Source organism: Aspergillus ibericus, assembly GCF_003184845.1.
Source record: "Aspergillus ibericus CBS 121593 unplaced genomic scaffold BO80scaffold_25, whole genome shotgun sequence".
In the NCBI taxonomy this organism is placed as follows: domain Eukaryota; kingdom Fungi; phylum Ascomycota; class Eurotiomycetes; order Eurotiales; family Aspergillaceae; genus Aspergillus; species Aspergillus ibericus.
Genome location: NW_020292123.1, coordinates 315,249 through 331,702, shown reverse-complemented (window position 1 = coordinate 331,702; position 16,454 = coordinate 315,249). Strand labels below are relative to the sequence as shown.

The following is a 16,454-nucleotide window of genomic DNA, read 5'->3' as shown; positions in this document are numbered from 1 at the left end:
GCCCATGACTACAACAGAGCCAGAGAGTATGCACCGGAAAGAAATGGCCTACCAAATACTTACTCCAACCCCAGTTATTACAAAGTGCGGAGTATATCCACAAAACACCAACCCCATCATTCACCACCACCACGACCCCATCCAAATCACACCAAACTCCATCTCAAGCTTCCACCACACCCATAAACCACCGTCCCCCTAAATAGTCCAAGATATCCCATCCTACACCCCCACAGACTCCATAATCATAGTACGAAATAAAAAGAATGACCCACCATGACCTCACCCGGAACCCCCCTCCTCCGTCCTCCGACCCAATCACACCCAGCCACTGACCTATGTCGTACCAGCAGTCAGCACAGTCAGGCAAGGTAAGGGATAAAAAAGAATGGAGAGGGAGGGAGGGAGGGGTCTGAGGACTAATCCCCCCTCCTCTTCTCTTTTTGCGAATCACATGTCGAAAGTGATGAGGAGGGGAGGGCATATTTACCATGCCGCATCTTGAAAATTTGAGATTTATCTATCAAGTGACCTGATTATTCCCTACGATCTGAGATTGGGCTATTTTGAGGTACGAGGGATCTTACCTACTCTGGGTATTTAATTTATTGGTCTATCAGTTGACACCATACGATACATACTGCGGAATGACTCGCGTGCTGGCCCTAAGTATCGTGGGGATCCTAGCTGCCGTAGGCATGACACAGACGGTCTGTCTAGAGGAGTGCTTCGACATGGAGCAGCCGTGCCCATATGGCCAGGTATGATCTCTTCCCTAAATCTGGATCCTGCTATATACTAATAACATAGAGATCGATCAACGTCGAGGTATGCCATCACACGATCAGATTTGGTGGTAAGTCTAATACTGTGTTGGTAGGGCTGCTGGAGTTGCTGCCGTCCAATCGACGAGGACTCAACAAATGAATGAAAGAGATTAATATTGAGGATGAACTGGATATATGCCCCGGCAACTTGCATGCCAAACTGTACTCTAACTCATATGCGTCCCCACGGCTCCGTCATGGTCATAATCATATCATGCATCTCATTTCAGTCTGTCACAAAGAAATCTTCGTGATGTATAATCCAACTGTTTATCCGTGCTGTATATCTTTTTTGAATCGAGTGGGAGCCGTATATCGCGTCACGTATATCATGGTAGACAGCGATCGCACTACTGAAAGTCCTGATCGACGCCGTTCTCCGCATACACTTGCAGACTGTACTTGGCAAAGGCACTGCGCATGCGCATGCGCTCGCCGTAGCGACTGAGCAGTGGCGGGACGATACAGAAGATCGTCGCCAGCACGGCAAGAATCGACACCGCGACGTTGGCACCGAGTGCATCGAACATCTTACTCCCGAAGAGGGGAAACGCAGCCGAGAGCAGCGATCGGATGATCGAGAGCGCGGCGAACCCACTCGCCGCATAGCTGAGATAGCTATCGGCCAGGTACGCGGTCACCACGATCTCCATCTCGTTGAGGGCATACCCGGTGAAGAAGAGGGCAGCGACAGAGGCAAACCAATGGACGTTCGTGACCTCGGGGGGAATCGTCCAGGCGAACCACCAGAGGGCGATAGCGAGGACAGGGGCGCCGATATAGATACCGGTGAGTTTATGTTCGGGTTTGAGGACGCCGCATTCCTTTTGGCGTTTCTGGATGATGCGGTAGTCGATGATGCGGGTGAGGGCATTGGGGATGACGCCGAGACCCAGGGCCAGGAAGGGGAGGGAGGCTTCGTCGGTGCTGAAGCCGAAGGATTCGTAGACGGGGGGGAGGGCTTCGGTGAAGAGGTAGACTAGGGCGACGCAGACGCCGAAGATCATGGTTACGATGAAGACGATGGGTTCGGTGACGAAGAGTCGCAGGGGCCGGAGGAGTCCGAGGTGGATGAAGGTGCGTAGGTCTGGCATGTAGTCTGGGTTTTGGGCCTTGAGGGAATCGTTGCCGGTGAGTTTCTGCAGGGTTTGCACCTCGCGGACGAGCAGGAGGGAGGGTCGGGATTCCTTGATGCATAGGAGGAGGCCGGCAAGGAAGGCCGATACGATGGCCCCCACGTAGAATACCCATCGCCTGTGATCGTTAGCACTCGGACCTAGGTGGATGGGGGATGCTCACCATCCGAATCGAACCGCAATATACGAGCTGATGATGGGCCCAGCACTGACTCCCATACACGCCATGGACACGTAGATCAACATGACCAGGATTCGATCATGCGTGTTGAACATGTCCTCGATACTGCCGGTGATCACGACCGTTGGGATGGCGGACAGGAAACCGGTGATGAAACGACCGACCACCAGCGCGCCGAGCGAGGGGACAGCTGCGATGATGAGACAGAATACGGAGTACAGCGATGCACTAAAGATGTAGAGTTTCTTCCGGCCGAAAGATTCCGAATACGGGGGAAAGACAATCCCCCCCAGGCCTTGCCCTAAGAGATATCTGCCACAAATTAGCGCTGATTGCCGCCGCGGAGGGTCACCCACGTTGACACATAAAGAAACAAGGTCAGCGTCCTGCCCGTTCCAAACTCATTCTGAGCCGCGGTGGCGGTGGTGGCCTGTCAAATGTGAGACACGAACCTGCATCGGGGGGTATCGACTCACGCCCGAAGTACTGAGACATGTCCTGGAGATGGATGTCAGCCGACGTCGAGCAAAATTCCGAGACACCTTACGTAAAGAACTCCAACAGCGAGATGACGATAATATCGTAGGCCTTGCGGACGGGATGCCAGTTCCGCGGATGCTTGCGATTGGTACGGGCCCAGCGCAGATGGCAGCCATCCGGGGTCAATTCGAGGCCATGTTCGGCGGCCAGCACACTCACGTCCGAGAGCTCTTCAAGACTGTAGTCACCCATTGTGAAATTATCAACCGCTCACGATGAATGTCTCAGTCCATGGGTTGGTTTTAAAGACCCGGTGGTGGTGGGTCAATCAAGGGATGCATACCTCTGGTGGTGGTGGGAAAGATGATCACTGGGACACGCGGATCCCCTTCCACTGAATCCCCCTGATTCGACTGCGCGGGTCAGGAAGATGCTCAAATTCACCAAGCAACGGGCGTGCCCGCCAATGTGCCTGGCCGTAGTTAAGAGCCATAAAATAACCCGAGCATGTTGTACACACGGGGTTACGTTGCGGGGTTCTTGCGTGACGTGACGCATCCCAGTACTCCGTATAGGGATTATCCTGTAGATCCAGGATATCAAGAGAATCAGCTCATCAACTCTTGCTGGATTGACACGAGAATGTTGACGGCTGCCCGGCATATAGACTTCGAAAGGAGCTCTGGACCGATTCTTGCTCATAAGGCTAGCACCCTCGCAACGGTGGCATGATATCATCGTCCACATTCCGGAATGTAGCACCTTTCCCCGGGCGTGCCATTGGCCTTGGGACCACGCTTCCCCAGGATACGCGCAATGGGCAGCGTGTCTCCACGCAAATGCGATCAACATCGTGGACTCCTGAGCTCACCGGGTTGGAGTTGCGGACGTCGACTGGTGGCACCCGACTCGCATCAGGCTCGACGGGCTACACTCATGATGATGAGTGACGAGGTTCAGCTTGCTCGTCGTCAGCAAATGCTGTTAGATGCCGGGTCGTCCCTCGGAATTATCCCTGGAAACTGGTGAAGGTCAGCTGTCCGGACCAGCAGACCCCGATGCATTGCCAACGATGACTCTGAATGAGAAGGATACCTGCGTCATTGTATAAGGCATTAATTAGGTCTGAAATTAAGTGCTGAGTAAGGCCCCATATCCTGGTAGATGTTCCGACATGAACGACATGAGGGCTCACGTCGAATCTTGAATCCTAAGGCCATCTGATTGGCCTGGAGTTTAGGGCAGCCGTTGGTTCAATCTGTTGTCATTGAATGGTGGCAATCGGAGTTCTATTGGTTCAGGTGGGCTGGCGGTTACTTAATCATGACTGCAGCCAGCGCGTAGCAGTCAACCAACCACCCCGATGAGCTGAACCGCAAGGCTGCCCTCAAGGCGCCCTCACTGGACGATTTTATTGTTGGCTGTGTGGTCTGCGCCGTTGGCCCGTCGTCCGCCTATAAATTCCGGCGGCTGTCAGTGGTTTCTTCCACCACCTCCCCCTCCCTTTTTCTACCAAACACCTTACTCTGATAAAGCATACTTCCGTTCTTACCACCTGCCGAACATGGCCATAATCCAGTCCATTCTCGAGTGTCTGCTGGGCTCATCGGCTGATATTTCCGAACGCAACGTGCGCCCCTCTCCCTCCGTGGCATCCGACATTGTCACCACGCTCATCACCGGGGAAACCATCGAGAGCATCCACAAAGACGTGAACGAAATCATCTCCATCAGCGGATGGACTGACTCTCTCGCGCAGGCCATCCTGCGCGGCTTGGACGACGCCATCCAAGCGGGCGCCGACATGGCCCGTCCGGCCAGCGACGCGCTAGTTAAAGCCAAAGAAGCAGCGGCGGGGTTTGCGGAGGAGCACCCCGTGTTCACCACTCTGCTGGCATTGGGGGTGTTGGCGATTCTCCTCCCGTGGGTGCTGGAGGTGCTAGGGTTTGGCGAGTTAGGGCCGATCGCGGGGTCGTTTGCGGCCCGGTGGCAGTCTACCTATGCGGGGTATGTGCCTCGGGGGGCGCTGTTCACCTACTTTCAGCGGCTGGGGATGAAGTGGCATTGGTAATTCCTCGATTGGGGCGTGTATGGACATAGAAGTGTGGGAAGGTTGAGATGAATGATGAGTCGACTGTACTTACATCAATGCCAACATTTTTTTAGTGTTATGACCAATGACAAGATCGACTCGCGGAATTATCTTCCAGCCCATCCAGGAGATAGGTTCCACCAAACCATAGGCGAGACTACATAAAGCCGAAGGTTCCGGAGGCTGCGCAAGCGCGATGGGACTCCGAATGAAGCTTTGATCCACCGATGGATCGCCAGGTACCGCTGTCTTGGCCGAGGTTCGTGTCGAGATGGTATTCTGTATTGAGGTCGGTATGTACGGAGTATTCCGTATGGTATAGTGTATCCGACGTATCCGTTATGCAGACGATCGGCTGCACAAGTCGTTGCCAGGAATTGATCGGCTAGCGGCGATTGCATAGCTTCTGCTACTATGTATCTATGGAGTACTCCGTATACTCCGTACAAAGTTCTTTGCAACGGGACTGCATCAGATCTCACAAATGTTCCGATGCCTCCAGGTACTGCGTCTGTGACAGCAATACCAAGCCGGGCAGCCTCGGTTCGCACGGCCTCGGGTTGCCGAACTCACAAGCCGATGAACTCCACTCGGTGGAGCCGTGAATCTCAGTGGAGCTCGACCAGCATCGCCATTCGACCAGGTCTCCCATTCGTGCAACGGAATCAGGACCCTCCTGCATAGCCGGATCATGTCATCGTGCCCGTTGGATACTACCTAAGAAAATTCAAACACGCCATCCCAGGCCCCCAATCACCCATCCCCATCCTTCTTATACCATGGGACCCCCCCGATGGCAGGCCGCCGCACCATGTCTCAACTCTCCCTGCCACCCACATCATGGCCAAGATTCCACACTGGCGTCTGATCATCGACCAGAGTGTCGTCACCCCGGAGATCATCGACTATCCCTATGCCGGGTCCGGGACGGAAGCCGATCCCTTCGTGGTGGAATGGATCCCCCATGACCCCCGCAACCCCATGCTCTTCAACCCGACGATGAAATGGGTCTACACCATCATCGCCGCCTTTGCCACCTTTGGCGTCTCCATGGCCTCCTCCGCCTACGCCGGGAGCATCGACCAAGTGATTGAGCACTTCCACATCAGCACCGAGGTCGCCACCCTCGGCGTCTCCCTGTTCGTGCTCGGCTTCGCCATCGGCCCCCTCTTCTGGGCGCCCCTCAGCGAACTCATCGGCCGTCAACTCGTCTTCTGCGTCTCCTACATGGGCCTCTCCGTCTTCAGCGCCGGTGCCACCGGCGCCCCCAACCCCTGGACCCTCATCATCCTGCGCTTCTTCGCCGGCTCCTTCGGCTCCAGCCCCCTCACCAACGCCGGGGGGCTCATCGCCGACGTCTTCCCGGCCGAGGAGCGCGGCCTGGCCATGAGCGTCTTCGCCGGCAGCCCATTCCTGGGCCCAACCCTCGGCCCCGTCATCGGGGGATTCCTCGGCGAACACGCCGGCTGGAAATGGGTGGAAGGCTTCCTGGCCACCTTCACGGGCCTCATCTGGATCATCCAATGCCTCATCGTACCGGAAACCTACGCGCCCGTCCTCCTCCGCAAACGCGCCGCCCGACTCACCTCCCTCACGGGCAACGTCTACATCAGCAAACTGGACCTCGAACGCGGCCGCGTCTCCATCCGCAGTGCCTTCGGCGCGGCCCTTCTCCGGCCCTGGATCCTCCTCTTCGCCGAACCCATCGTCCTCCTCCTCTCCACCTACATGGCCATCGTCTACGGCACACTCTACATGCTCTTCGACGCCTTCCCCATCGTCTACCAAGAACTCCGTCACTGGAGCGAAGGCATCGGCAGCCTGCCCTTCCTGGGTGTCATGGTGGGGATGATGTCCGCCGTGGCCTACAACATGTTCGACAACAAACGCTACAAACGCTGCCACACCCAACACCGGGGGTTCGCGCCCCCCGAGGCGCGCCTCCCCCCCACCATGATCGGCAGCATCACCATCCCGATCGGCCTCTTCTGGTTCGCCTGGACCAACGGGCCCTCCATCCACTGGATCGTCAGCATCATTGCCGCCGCGCCCTTCGGCTTCGGCATGGTCCTCGTCTTTCTCAATATCATGTCGTATCTCATCGACGCGTATACCATCTACGCGGCGTCCGTGCTGGCCGCGAATTCCATCATCCGGAGTTGTTTCGGGGCGGGGTTCCCGCTCTTCACCACCTACATGTATCAGAATCTGGGGATTCATTGGGCGTCGTGCATTCCGGCGTTTCTCTCGCTGGCGTGTTTACCGTTCCCGTTTATTTTCTATAAATATGGGGCTGCGATTCGACGCAAGTGTAAATATGCCGGCGAGTCGGATGCCTTTGTGCGGAAGTTGGCGGAGAAGTCGCTGACCCCGGAAAAGAGTCAGGGGGAGGCGATGGCCGTGGCGGATGGAGTGGATGAGACGGTGGATCGGGAGCGGGCGGAGTCAGTGGCTACGATGTCGGAGTCGAGTGAGGAGGCGGAGCGGCAGTACGAGGCGAATCCGTATGATATTGATCGCGTGAATACGAGGAATTCGGCCATTACGCAGCGGTCACGGTCGATGTCGATGTCGACGAAGGAGAGGGGGAAGCGGTTGTTTGGGTTGTAGGTGCTGCTGCTATGAGGGGTTGTGTAGAGGGAGTTTGATACCCTTGTTAGATACCTTGTTTGTACTACAGAGATAATGGATAATTCGAGTGCATATACCATGTGCCATAACCAATACTATATAACGTAAGACCAGTCATAAAAACACCATTCGATCACATCAGAAATCCGCCGGCTCGGGCAACTTCTCCGGGGTATCCCGCCACACCCCCGTTATCAGTCCCCCCAAACTCGGCGACCAGGCGACCCTCGGGGTCAAGACAGGCAACCCCCACAACTCCGCCACATACTTGAGAATCGACGTATGAGTGAAATCATTCGGCTGATCGGTCGGTCGATTCTGCACCACGCCCTGGCCGACCCAGGGCGACATCAGCAGTGTCGGGACCCGGATGCCTAAGCGGTCGAATTTGAACTCAATTTGACTGCCGTCGAGTGCCCACTCCTGGTGGGTGTGCTCGTCGCCGGGGGGCACGTTGTCCGGAGGCGCGACGTGGTCGGCGAATCCGCCGTGTTCGTCAAAGGTCAGGATGAAGAGGGTTTCGTTCCATTGGGGCGAGGCACGGAGGGCTTCGTAGATACTCTTAATGAAACCCTCGCCCATGTTAATCGGGGATGGCGGATGGAAGGACATGTAGGAGCAGCATTCCGGGTTAATCCAGGTGAATTGGGGAAGGGAGCCGGTTTTGGCGTCGTGGTAGAATCGGTCGATGGGTTTGATGTGCGTCTCACCCTTGCCCGTCTGGGCCGTCCATCGGTAGAAGAGGGCGTCTGGGAGGAAGCCCGTCGTGTTGGAGTAATTGATCCAGGAGATGTTGTGGGCGGAGAGCTGTTCGAAGATGGAGACCTGGGGCAGGGAGGAAGTGAGGAAGTCGATGTCGTTCATGCCGTGGCCGTGGCTGGTGCCGGAGGTGAGGTAGGCGCGGTTAGGGTTCGTGGGGCCGGGGACGGCGGCGAACCAGGCGTCGAAGAGGACGAAGTTTTGCGCCATGGCGTTGAGGACGGGGACGTGGTCGGGGGCGTAGTAGTTGATGACTTCGGCGGCGCGGGAGAGGTCCCGGTCGATGCCGTAGGCGCGGATTTGCTCGGTTACGAAGCCTTGCATGGTGGGGTGGCTGGTGTGGTTGGGATGGTAGGTGCTGTAGACTTGCATGGCGCCGCCGGCGATGGAGTGGTCGGGGTCGTCGGGGGCGACGTTTTGGGCGGTGGGTTTGGCACAGACGGTGTGGGAGTTGGGGTCGTCGATGTTGGATGGGTTGCAGTAGGTCCGGTTCACGAGGCCGTCGATGTGGGGGTGGTAGGTGAGACCGCCGGCGTAGGTATCGAAGGAGAGGTTCTCTTGGACGAGGACCACCACGTTCTTGATGGGGCCCTGCGGGGATGGCGTGGACGGGCCATGTGGTAGGCCGGTGATGCCCCAGCCTAGGAAGAAAAAGGCCAGGACGAGGAGAATGCCCATAATCAGGAAGAGCGCCGTGATGGCTACAGTCTTGCCCCAGGTGGACCGCCATGTGGGCGGTGCTCGCCGGGGCGCATTTATGTCGTCGTCGAGTTCATAGTGTACGACTTCACCGTCGGGTCCCAGCAGTGGACGTCGTTCCTCCGGACGCGGCGTCCCACGTGCATCCGGCGATGATCTGGGCTGCATGTTGCTGCGAACGGGGATGAGGGTATACACAATTGTACCACGATTGTACGACGAGGGATGAATGGGAGGAGTATCTTGCCAGGTTCCCGTGGAGGTCGGTGGGTATTCAGTGACATGCACGCGGGGCCTGGCTGGCTGGGCCGATTGCCGGCCAATCTTTCGATCGCATGCCGGGATGATCGTATTCTATTGGCTGAGACCCCGCGGGACACGGGAGGGCCCCACCAGGCTAGCCCGGATAGGATGGTGCCCGCGGAGGGCGCCATGATTGGCCCACGCGGCTCGGCAGGCGGCAATTTTGCGGGGACGCAGGGTCCATCTTCTACCATCGGTCGTGGCACAGCCAAGGTGTGATTATCGCCATTTCCTCACCTCTGCAGGGCTTGGTATCATGTCAACCGTGAAAGTGCCGAGCGTTCGCAACACTGGTCACCACGACATGTGGCCTCATCTGAGGCCGGATGCTTGCAAGGTTCATCTCTGCTGAGAATGTCGGTGTGGTACTAACATTCCCTACTCAAGTAGTGTCGGTGTAATCATCCCATGTGGCGGTGGTATGCGTGGTTGTCTCTGATTCTCCGCACGTTAAACCGTCCATGCACGTCTCTAAGCCCTAGAGTATCATTCGATAATCACGCAGCCATGTGGATTATTTTGTCCGTGTTAGAAGCTGGGTGTCATCTGCGCATGCATGTATCGATCTCTAGGGCCCGCCGATAATGTGGTGTAGGCAGGGCTCTGTAATCCGCTTGGTGACATTGATCGGAAGCGAAACCGATTCTCTGATTTGATTATTCACGTGGTGCTATCAGAAAATCGCCAGTTCACAAGGATTGAATGCTTGATACCCGATTTGCCACGGAGCTCCATCTCTCCGATCAAATCAAAGCTTGAAGGCGGGTCAGACCATTTCAATCGTGGCCTTGCCTGTGATAGGATCATCATTCGGGATATGATAGGATAAGGCCCCTGAGCCTTCATAAAGATGGTGGAGCGACTTGAAGATCCTTGTGGACAACCGGAATGTCTCGGATCTAGCTGCACATCCAAGTTGTCAGGATGACTATCTAGCTCGATCTTCATGTGAGACCTCCCATCGGCCCTCATTCGCAGCACGGTCTCTCCTTTCTGAGCCGACACCGGGTGGGGCTATTATCGCACCGGAAGATGCCGCGGAGTAAGATAACTCTATCTAAATAACATGAATTCAAAGGACTAGGTCATGAATAACTGGATGACGAAGCTGACAGGTCACATGACAGACGGTGCCATGGATGGGTATCTGGATGGGCGCCTGGATTTCCAGTTCAGGCATCTGTCCATTTGTCTATCAATAACATCATATCTCACTTTATCGCCCCTGACAAGCAGCTGCCTAATATTGAACTGGACAATGGAAGCAAAAAGATAGAGCAACAAGACGCACATCGATTGATCATCATCACCATGGGTACCCCTGCAGAGCAACGAAAGTTGGTGAAACGCGCCGGTGAGAAGTACCGTGCTTCACCATGGACGCCCATCACACAGTTACAACGGGAGAGCTCTCGTGATCCCCCGGCTCGCGGAGGCGTTTGGATCAGCAGAACTGTCTTCCCGGCCCCCGCCAGTTGCAGCATCAGAGATGCGTTGTATAGAGTTATCGACCGTCTTAAGCAAGACTATCACCAGATCACTCGAGGATACTCCAATCATAGATGTGGGGGTGAAATTTATTGGAAGTCAGGAGAAAGCCAATAATGATGTACCCGAGTCGGATGTTACAGAAGAGAAGCTTGGTGATCTTCTGAAGGAATACGACAGCGAGATGACAATCAATCCTCTAAATCCACGGAGGTGGCCTCTAGTAAGAACATTCCCCAGCAGTACCCGCAGCAGCACAGCACTAACACTCCCAGCTTCGGCAGCCCAGCCCAGTACCGAGCGGCATCGGCTCGCCTGGCAAAGATGACCAAAGCGCCTGTGGCTTCCATTAAATATCGCCTGGTGCCAAAGCATACTTTTCCGGCTCCGATCCTGGATACCATACTAGCATATGCGAGCCTGCTCTATTCCCCCAGCTGGGGCATCTTATCGTGCCGTCCCAGCAAACAAGATTATTCTGGCCGGGAATAGTTCCGGTGCCAACCTGTGCTTCGGGCTGATAAAGTTCCTCCTGGAGCTGCAGAAGCTCCCACCCTCTGATGCCAGCATCGACTTTTATGGACGGCATGTCACCCTCCCACTTCCCGCTGGAATAGCTACAGTAGGGGGCTGGTGCGATCAATGCGATGCCCTTCCATTGTGGCACAAGAATGGCGAGTATGATATTCTCGGGGTGCTGCAACCCCCATTAATGCCCGGCTTCCCTACGGATAGTATCTGGCCGGCCAATCCACCCCGGGAACACACCTACTGCGTGGCTGCCACCCTTGATCATGAGCTCGTCACTCCGGCTGCCGTGGCGGATTGGACAGGGAAGCTTGGAGTGCCTCGGCTGTGACCTGGAGGTCAGTGTACAGGTTAATACTCTGTTAGTGACATGTACATAGTACATACCAAGACTCACAATATGATACAGGTTAGCACTGCTTTAGAGGGAAAGCACGGACCCCCGTGATCCGCAAGAAGACATGTGGCCGTTGTGTTGCTACTAGGGAGTCGGTTGTGCGTTCCCCACAAAACAAGCCGTGAAATACGTGGATACAAATAGACAGAGTATCTGATGCAGATAAAGAGCTAGTTGCGATAGATTCAGTTTCTCGAGTCTTGAGAATCAGTCGGATCCGAGAGGGTCTTGGAGGAGACGATCAGCGAGAAGATGTGCTGTTGGCGCCATGGTGGAGAGGTCATTAAGGTATTCGTTGATTGACGTTGAGCCATATACTGTAGTGCTTAATGCTCAGGCCGCATCTCAGTCATCTCATGTCAGTGTTTAATCGTAACACCAGCTCTCCATCCCATCTAGAACCCCACTTGTCGAGATCCAACTCCCCTCATCGCAGCCATCCGACTGGACACCTCGATGGCTCGCCTCCATCTGCAGCAGGCGCGCCAAGTCTGCATTCGATCGTGCTTCCCATAAATGCCGACCATCAGGCATGGGGATCTGCAGATCTGAAAGTCGCAAGACCGTTTCCTTGGTCTGTTCTTCAGCCACTAGGTTCCGCTCACACCATCGCGACACCTTGTACATGGCCAACCCGCCGTTTAACCTCCTCTACCCCTACCCAGATACAAGCGTCGGAGTCGATCGCCTGGTATCGCGCTCGCATTCGTGGGTAGTAGAAGATGCGGCTACGAAGACAGGTTTCTACGAGTACGGAGAGGATATGTCGATCGGATTGTGGGAGGGGGCGAGAGCTGTTACTGCCACTGCTGCTTTGCATCAATGAGAAGATCAGATATAGCAGGATGGCTTAGTGTGTCGTCACAGGACAATGCGACAAGTCTTCCTGGCTCTCCTTGCTGTCATTAAGTGATTTAAGGGGGATGCTCTCCGCCAGGGTTCAGGTGGCAAATGAGCTCGGCCTCGACGGAGTGCAACAGTGGACGATTGCGTCTAGGGTAAGGACCTAATCTCAGGCCAAAGGAGAAAGCACGTCTAGCAATGGCCGCGTGTCACACGAAACGGCCGTGTGTACCTCGATTACCGCCTGGCGGATTCGTGACATGGCACTCGCAGCAATGGGCCATGTCTCGCCCATCGACCTGAGGACCGCCAGGTTAAGAGCCAGATACTGCTGTCTAGCCCCGGATGGGTGCGGCCCATCGCTAAGCATGACTGCGATCTGGATGACGGAGCTCAGGACAAGCGTGCAGCCGAAAAACGGAGTATGGTTGGCGACCGAGGTGGACAAAGATGCCAATTTGGATAGTTGTGTGGCACCCTCGGCCACCTTTGCAGTGTGTAGTTGAGGGTAGGCGGAGGTGGTGATGAAAGACGGTGGCGATGAGCAGAGGATACGGCCAGTGACGGGCAGATACACCAGTAGACCAGAGCGAGAAAAGTGGAGATAAATGCTGGCGCAGTGCATTAACATCACAGCCTGCATCATCATCTCGTCCAGGACGCCGCTCGACTGGAGAATAGAGCGTCGACTCGATGGCAGTCGATGGAACCAAGCGGTGATGGCGGCGCTGAGCACATCCAGGGTTTCCTGGGCGACATGTGTCTGGCCTGCGCGCATGCATCTCCGTAGCATTATAGCAGCCTCGATTCGATAGGCGGCCGGGGAGAATTCGACATCACCGCAGAACATGCTATTTTGCTCCAGGTCGGCAAGGGTAGGAGGGAGAGGATTCATGATACAGCCGACTTCATACTCTTCTGATGAGCAGGGAAGTGGCACATCAGGAGTCTCTGTCATCTCGAACTGCAGGTACCCATCCACCTGAACTGCAGCGAGCAGCACATCGACGATGAAAATCTCCCACCAGGTGCGGCGGAGACTGTCGGCTCTGAAGGGCGCCTCCATGCTAAGCGCGTCGGAGGCCTCGCGACGGTGCAGACCCAAGTCTAGCGCACTTTGCAGGGCTTGACCTAGACAAGATCGGGCTTCGTGGGGTTGCTGTCGCCCGTGCTGCACAATGGCCAGCAGAAGAAACGCCTGCGTCTTTTCAACGGTAAGCTCTGCCGCCTGCACCGCCTCCAAGAGGATCTTAGTGTTGTCTTGCAAAAGCTGAGGGGATACGTAATGTAGACTGATGAACTCCATCATGTCCAGTAGGAAGGTGGGAGGGTCCATCTCCAGAAGAACTTCCATTGGGGGAAGGAATGGGTGTGCCTGGTGAAAGTGTAGATAGTAAAGCGAGATCCACTGCCGACCTCGATCCCGGCCTATGAAGAGCCCATATTGCTGAGAATCTTGATCCTGGGACTGTGGCTCTTGTAACTGCGTCTGCTGCTGAGAAACGGAATTGCTTGGTGACAATGAGCCAACTGGCAGAATGGATCGACTCAGCATTGCTGTGCGAGTCTTGCGTCCCCGACGAGAGGCGACAAAGCGGCAGGAAATACTCAGGGACTGACAACGAGCACATCCTGCCGGATTCCCGTCGCATTTGAGGTGCCTTTCTCGACAATTTAAACAGGCAACGGCGGTAGTCAGTTCCATGGCGGGAAAGTGTAGTTGAAGGGAGGGAAGAGCCGAAGCGAGGGGGAACACACTGGGCTCGGAATATCCTTTCCTCCGATGCCCTAGCCATTGCCTTCACTCCCTCTTCTCATGTTTCTCCAATTTTAGCCTAAGGCTTAATTCGTGCTCGCTCTTAAATGTACTACGGCTATGCTTGCTCACAGCCAGTCATCATTGACCACCCTGTGCATCGTACCACTTGAATTCCTTCTTCTACTGCCCCGTATTCTTGTCCCGCCAGTCGGCGATATAGTGGGTCACTTCGCCGAATTAGTGGGACCGTCGCTCACGCCCGAAGAGGAGTCTCGCGGGGGCTTTTACATCGACCATGTGGTGGCATGCCAGGGACTGATTGCACATGAAAAGTATAGATAAGGATCTGGAGCTGTAAGGGCCTGGAGCTATTCACTATAAAATGGACGGACATAACTCATGCTGCAGCGTTAATCTGCGACAATTGTATACTTTCAACAACATGGTTGGAGGCTAGTGTAAATATTGACTTGATCTGTCACAATTACGACTACAACGGGCGTAAGTTAACATACATTCCACATGCAGATCAGAAATCGCCCGTGGTCCCTCACGAGGTATATGCACTATGCTGTCGGACTCGGCTTCCCCAGCGGAAAAAGAGCCACGGCAGGGGCGCAAAGATCACGGCTAGGAACCCTAGTAGGCTGGACGCCCAGCTATAACCCAGATTGTGGTACACTAAAGTCGTTAGATCTAAAATCCCGAACAAAAAATGAACAGTAACATACTGGCCAAAGTAAATAGCGGAAACGAGCCGCCGATGCCGTATCGCAGTAGACCATTGGCAGCCAATGCAGAAGCACCGGACGTGGCTCCGTAGACTCGTGTGAGGTAGAGTGCGGTTGATACCTATGGCAAAAGCAGTAAGCAGCTGGATGTAACAACGAGAAGGGTAAGCGAAGATGACGCACAAAAATCATGATATTGGAGCAACCAAAAAGGCCAATGGCGACGATGCTGCTCATCCAGTGAACATGGCGGGTTGACGTCCACGCAAACCAGAACAACGCAGCTGGCATCACCGGGCTAGCTAGCATCGCCCCCCATAGCACTCGTTCCGGTGGGGGGTTGAGCCCTTCAGGATAGTGTCGTCGGTGCTGAGCCATAGTGTATTGGTCCGTGACAAGGAGTCCGAGGCATCCGATGGCGCATCCGAGTGCCAGAGAGATAAAAACGAGTCCACACTGGCCCGGAGTGAAGCCATAGACATCAGTATAGACGAGTGGCACACAAGCGAGGAAACAGAACAGGACTGAGAAATTGAGCGAGGAGTACAGCGAGCATAGAGCCACAATGGGCTCGGTCAGAAGCATGTAGACTGGCCGCGCTAGAGTGACAGTAAACATCATCCGGATGCCGGCAAGACCGCGCGGAACTGGGCTCGGAGGGACGGATAGCCCTAGTTTGGCGGCGCGACGGCGGAGGATCGGGTGGGAATAGGACTCCTGCGCGCCGAGGCTAAAGGCCCAGCAGGCGGCTCCCAGGAACAATGTGGTCCACTGCGACCAGCGCCAGCTTTTGTACTCGGCCACCCAACCGCCGACCAAAGATCCGAGAGCGGGTCCCATAAAGGCGATGGTCATGAGAATCGTCACGCCGCGACCGGTTGCTGGGCCGCTCCACATGTCCATGATTGTCCCGGCTCCAACAGCCAGCGGAGCCGAGATGAACATGCCGGCCAACAAGCGGCACACCGCAAGGCTAGCCAGGTTGTTGCTGAACCCGGCTCCGAGAACGAAGAGCATGGCCAGGGGCGTCATCACCAGGTAGACATAGCGTCGACCATATGTCTCGCTGATGGGGGCGGCAATCATGGGCCCGAAGGCCAGTCCATAGACATACATGGTGAAGGGGAGAAGAGACTTCGTGGAGGAGGTGTGGAAGGCAGCTTGCACATGACTGTGAGAGGGGGAGTAGATGGCAAGTCCGAAGGATCTGTGAATACCAATTAGCTTGATCAAGCAGTAGGGTTTAATCATCTGTAAATTCACACTCACATGAGAAGACACAAAACAGAAGGCACGGCCGTGTTATAGATCTTCTTGCGCACACTCCAATTCTGTGCGTTGGCTGGGTCATCTGCCCACTCTGGGATTTCCGGCGAAGTCATTGACGCCTCCTTCGGCTCATTACCACACAGACCGGGAAATTCCATCTCGTCATTTAGTATCATACCAGTCTAGATTTTGAATGCTATTCAAGGAACGAGCCATTTATAGCCCGGATCCATGCAGTCTGTACCGGATAAGCGGATGCATGGCAGTGTGATAAACCCGAGGCCCCACTATATCGGCGAAGTCAGCCTCGTCTCTCGGATGTATTGATTTC

At 55.3% G+C, this 16,454-nt stretch overlaps 9 protein-coding genes across 9 annotated transcripts; 5 read left to right on the top strand and 4 right to left on the bottom strand.

Annotated features, from left to right (window-relative positions):
• Positions 1-276: 276 nt before the first annotated feature.
• On the top strand, positions 277-931 carry BO80DRAFT_435678 (uncharacterized protein; the record flags this gene model as incomplete). The annotated part of the gene is made up of 5 exons (XM_025720919.1): positions 277-371; positions 529-571; positions 621-761; positions 811-828; positions 881-931. The coding sequence occupies 5 exons, from the start codon at positions 277-279 to the stop codon at positions 929-931; spliced, it is 348 nt and encodes a 115-aa protein (XP_025574328.1).
• On the bottom strand, positions 883-2,889 carry BO80DRAFT_409243 (MFS multidrug transporter). The gene is made up of 5 exons (XM_025717879.1): positions 2,692-2,889; positions 2,621-2,642; positions 2,501-2,574; positions 2,127-2,456; positions 883-2,081 (listed from the first exon to the last, which is right to left on the bottom strand). The coding sequence occupies exons 1-5, from the start codon at positions 2,874-2,876 to the stop codon at positions 1,178-1,180; spliced, it is 1,515 nt and encodes a 504-aa protein (XP_025574327.1). The 5' UTR covers positions 2,877-2,889; the 3' UTR covers positions 883-1,177.
• Positions 2,890-3,991: 1,102 nt separating this feature from the next.
• Positions 3,992-4,821, top strand: BO80DRAFT_426065 (uncharacterized protein). The gene has a single exon (XM_025719671.1). The coding sequence runs from the start codon at positions 4,189-4,191 to the stop codon at positions 4,693-4,695; it is 507 nt and encodes a 168-aa protein (XP_025574326.1). The 5' UTR covers positions 3,992-4,188; the 3' UTR covers positions 4,696-4,821.
• A 602-nt stretch (positions 4,822-5,423) lies between these two features.
• Positions 5,424-7,423, top strand: BO80DRAFT_426064 (MFS transporter). The gene has a single exon (XM_025719670.1). It carries the CDS (start codon positions 5,557-5,559, stop codon positions 7,324-7,326), a length of 1,770 nt encoding a protein of 589 aa, XP_025574325.1. The 5' UTR covers positions 5,424-5,556; the 3' UTR covers positions 7,327-7,423.
• BO80DRAFT_426063 (putative phosphatidylglycerol specific phospholipase) lies at positions 7,412-9,019 on the bottom strand. The gene has a single exon (XM_025719669.1). It carries the CDS (start codon positions 8,971-8,973, stop codon positions 7,486-7,488), a length of 1,488 nt encoding a protein of 495 aa, XP_025574324.1. The 5' UTR covers positions 8,974-9,019; the 3' UTR covers positions 7,412-7,485.
• Positions 9,020-10,419: 1,400 nt separating this feature from the next.
• BO80DRAFT_502898 (uncharacterized protein) lies at positions 10,420-11,455 on the top strand (the record flags this gene model as incomplete). The annotated part of the gene is made up of 3 exons (XM_025724352.1): positions 10,420-10,604; positions 10,645-10,819; positions 11,006-11,455. 3 exons carry the CDS (start codon positions 10,420-10,422, stop codon positions 11,453-11,455), a joined length of 810 nt encoding a protein of 269 aa, XP_025574323.1.
• Positions 11,456-11,685: 230 nt separating this feature from the next.
• On the top strand, positions 11,686-12,385 carry BO80DRAFT_111937 (uncharacterized protein). Its single transcript, XM_025713426.1, has one exon. It carries the CDS (start codon positions 11,851-11,853, stop codon positions 12,235-12,237), a length of 387 nt encoding a protein of 128 aa, XP_025574322.1. The 5' UTR covers positions 11,686-11,850; the 3' UTR covers positions 12,238-12,385.
• A 148-nt stretch (positions 12,386-12,533) lies between these two features.
• Positions 12,534-14,069, bottom strand: BO80DRAFT_409232 (uncharacterized protein; the record flags this gene model as incomplete). Its single annotated transcript, XM_025717878.1, has 2 exons — positions 12,534-13,819; positions 13,913-14,069. The coding sequence occupies 2 exons, from the start codon at positions 14,067-14,069 to the stop codon at positions 12,534-12,536; spliced, it is 1,443 nt and encodes a 480-aa protein (XP_025574321.1).
• A 544-nt stretch (positions 14,070-14,613) lies between these two features.
• On the bottom strand, positions 14,614-16,236 carry BO80DRAFT_409231 (MFS transporter; the record flags this gene model as incomplete). The annotated part of the gene is made up of 4 exons (XM_025717877.1): positions 14,614-14,804; positions 14,855-14,975; positions 15,038-16,061; positions 16,124-16,236. The coding sequence occupies 4 exons, from the start codon at positions 16,234-16,236 to the stop codon at positions 14,674-14,676; spliced, it is 1,389 nt and encodes a 462-aa protein (XP_025574320.1). The 3' UTR covers positions 14,614-14,673.
• Between the last annotated feature and the right edge of the window lie 218 nt (positions 16,237-16,454).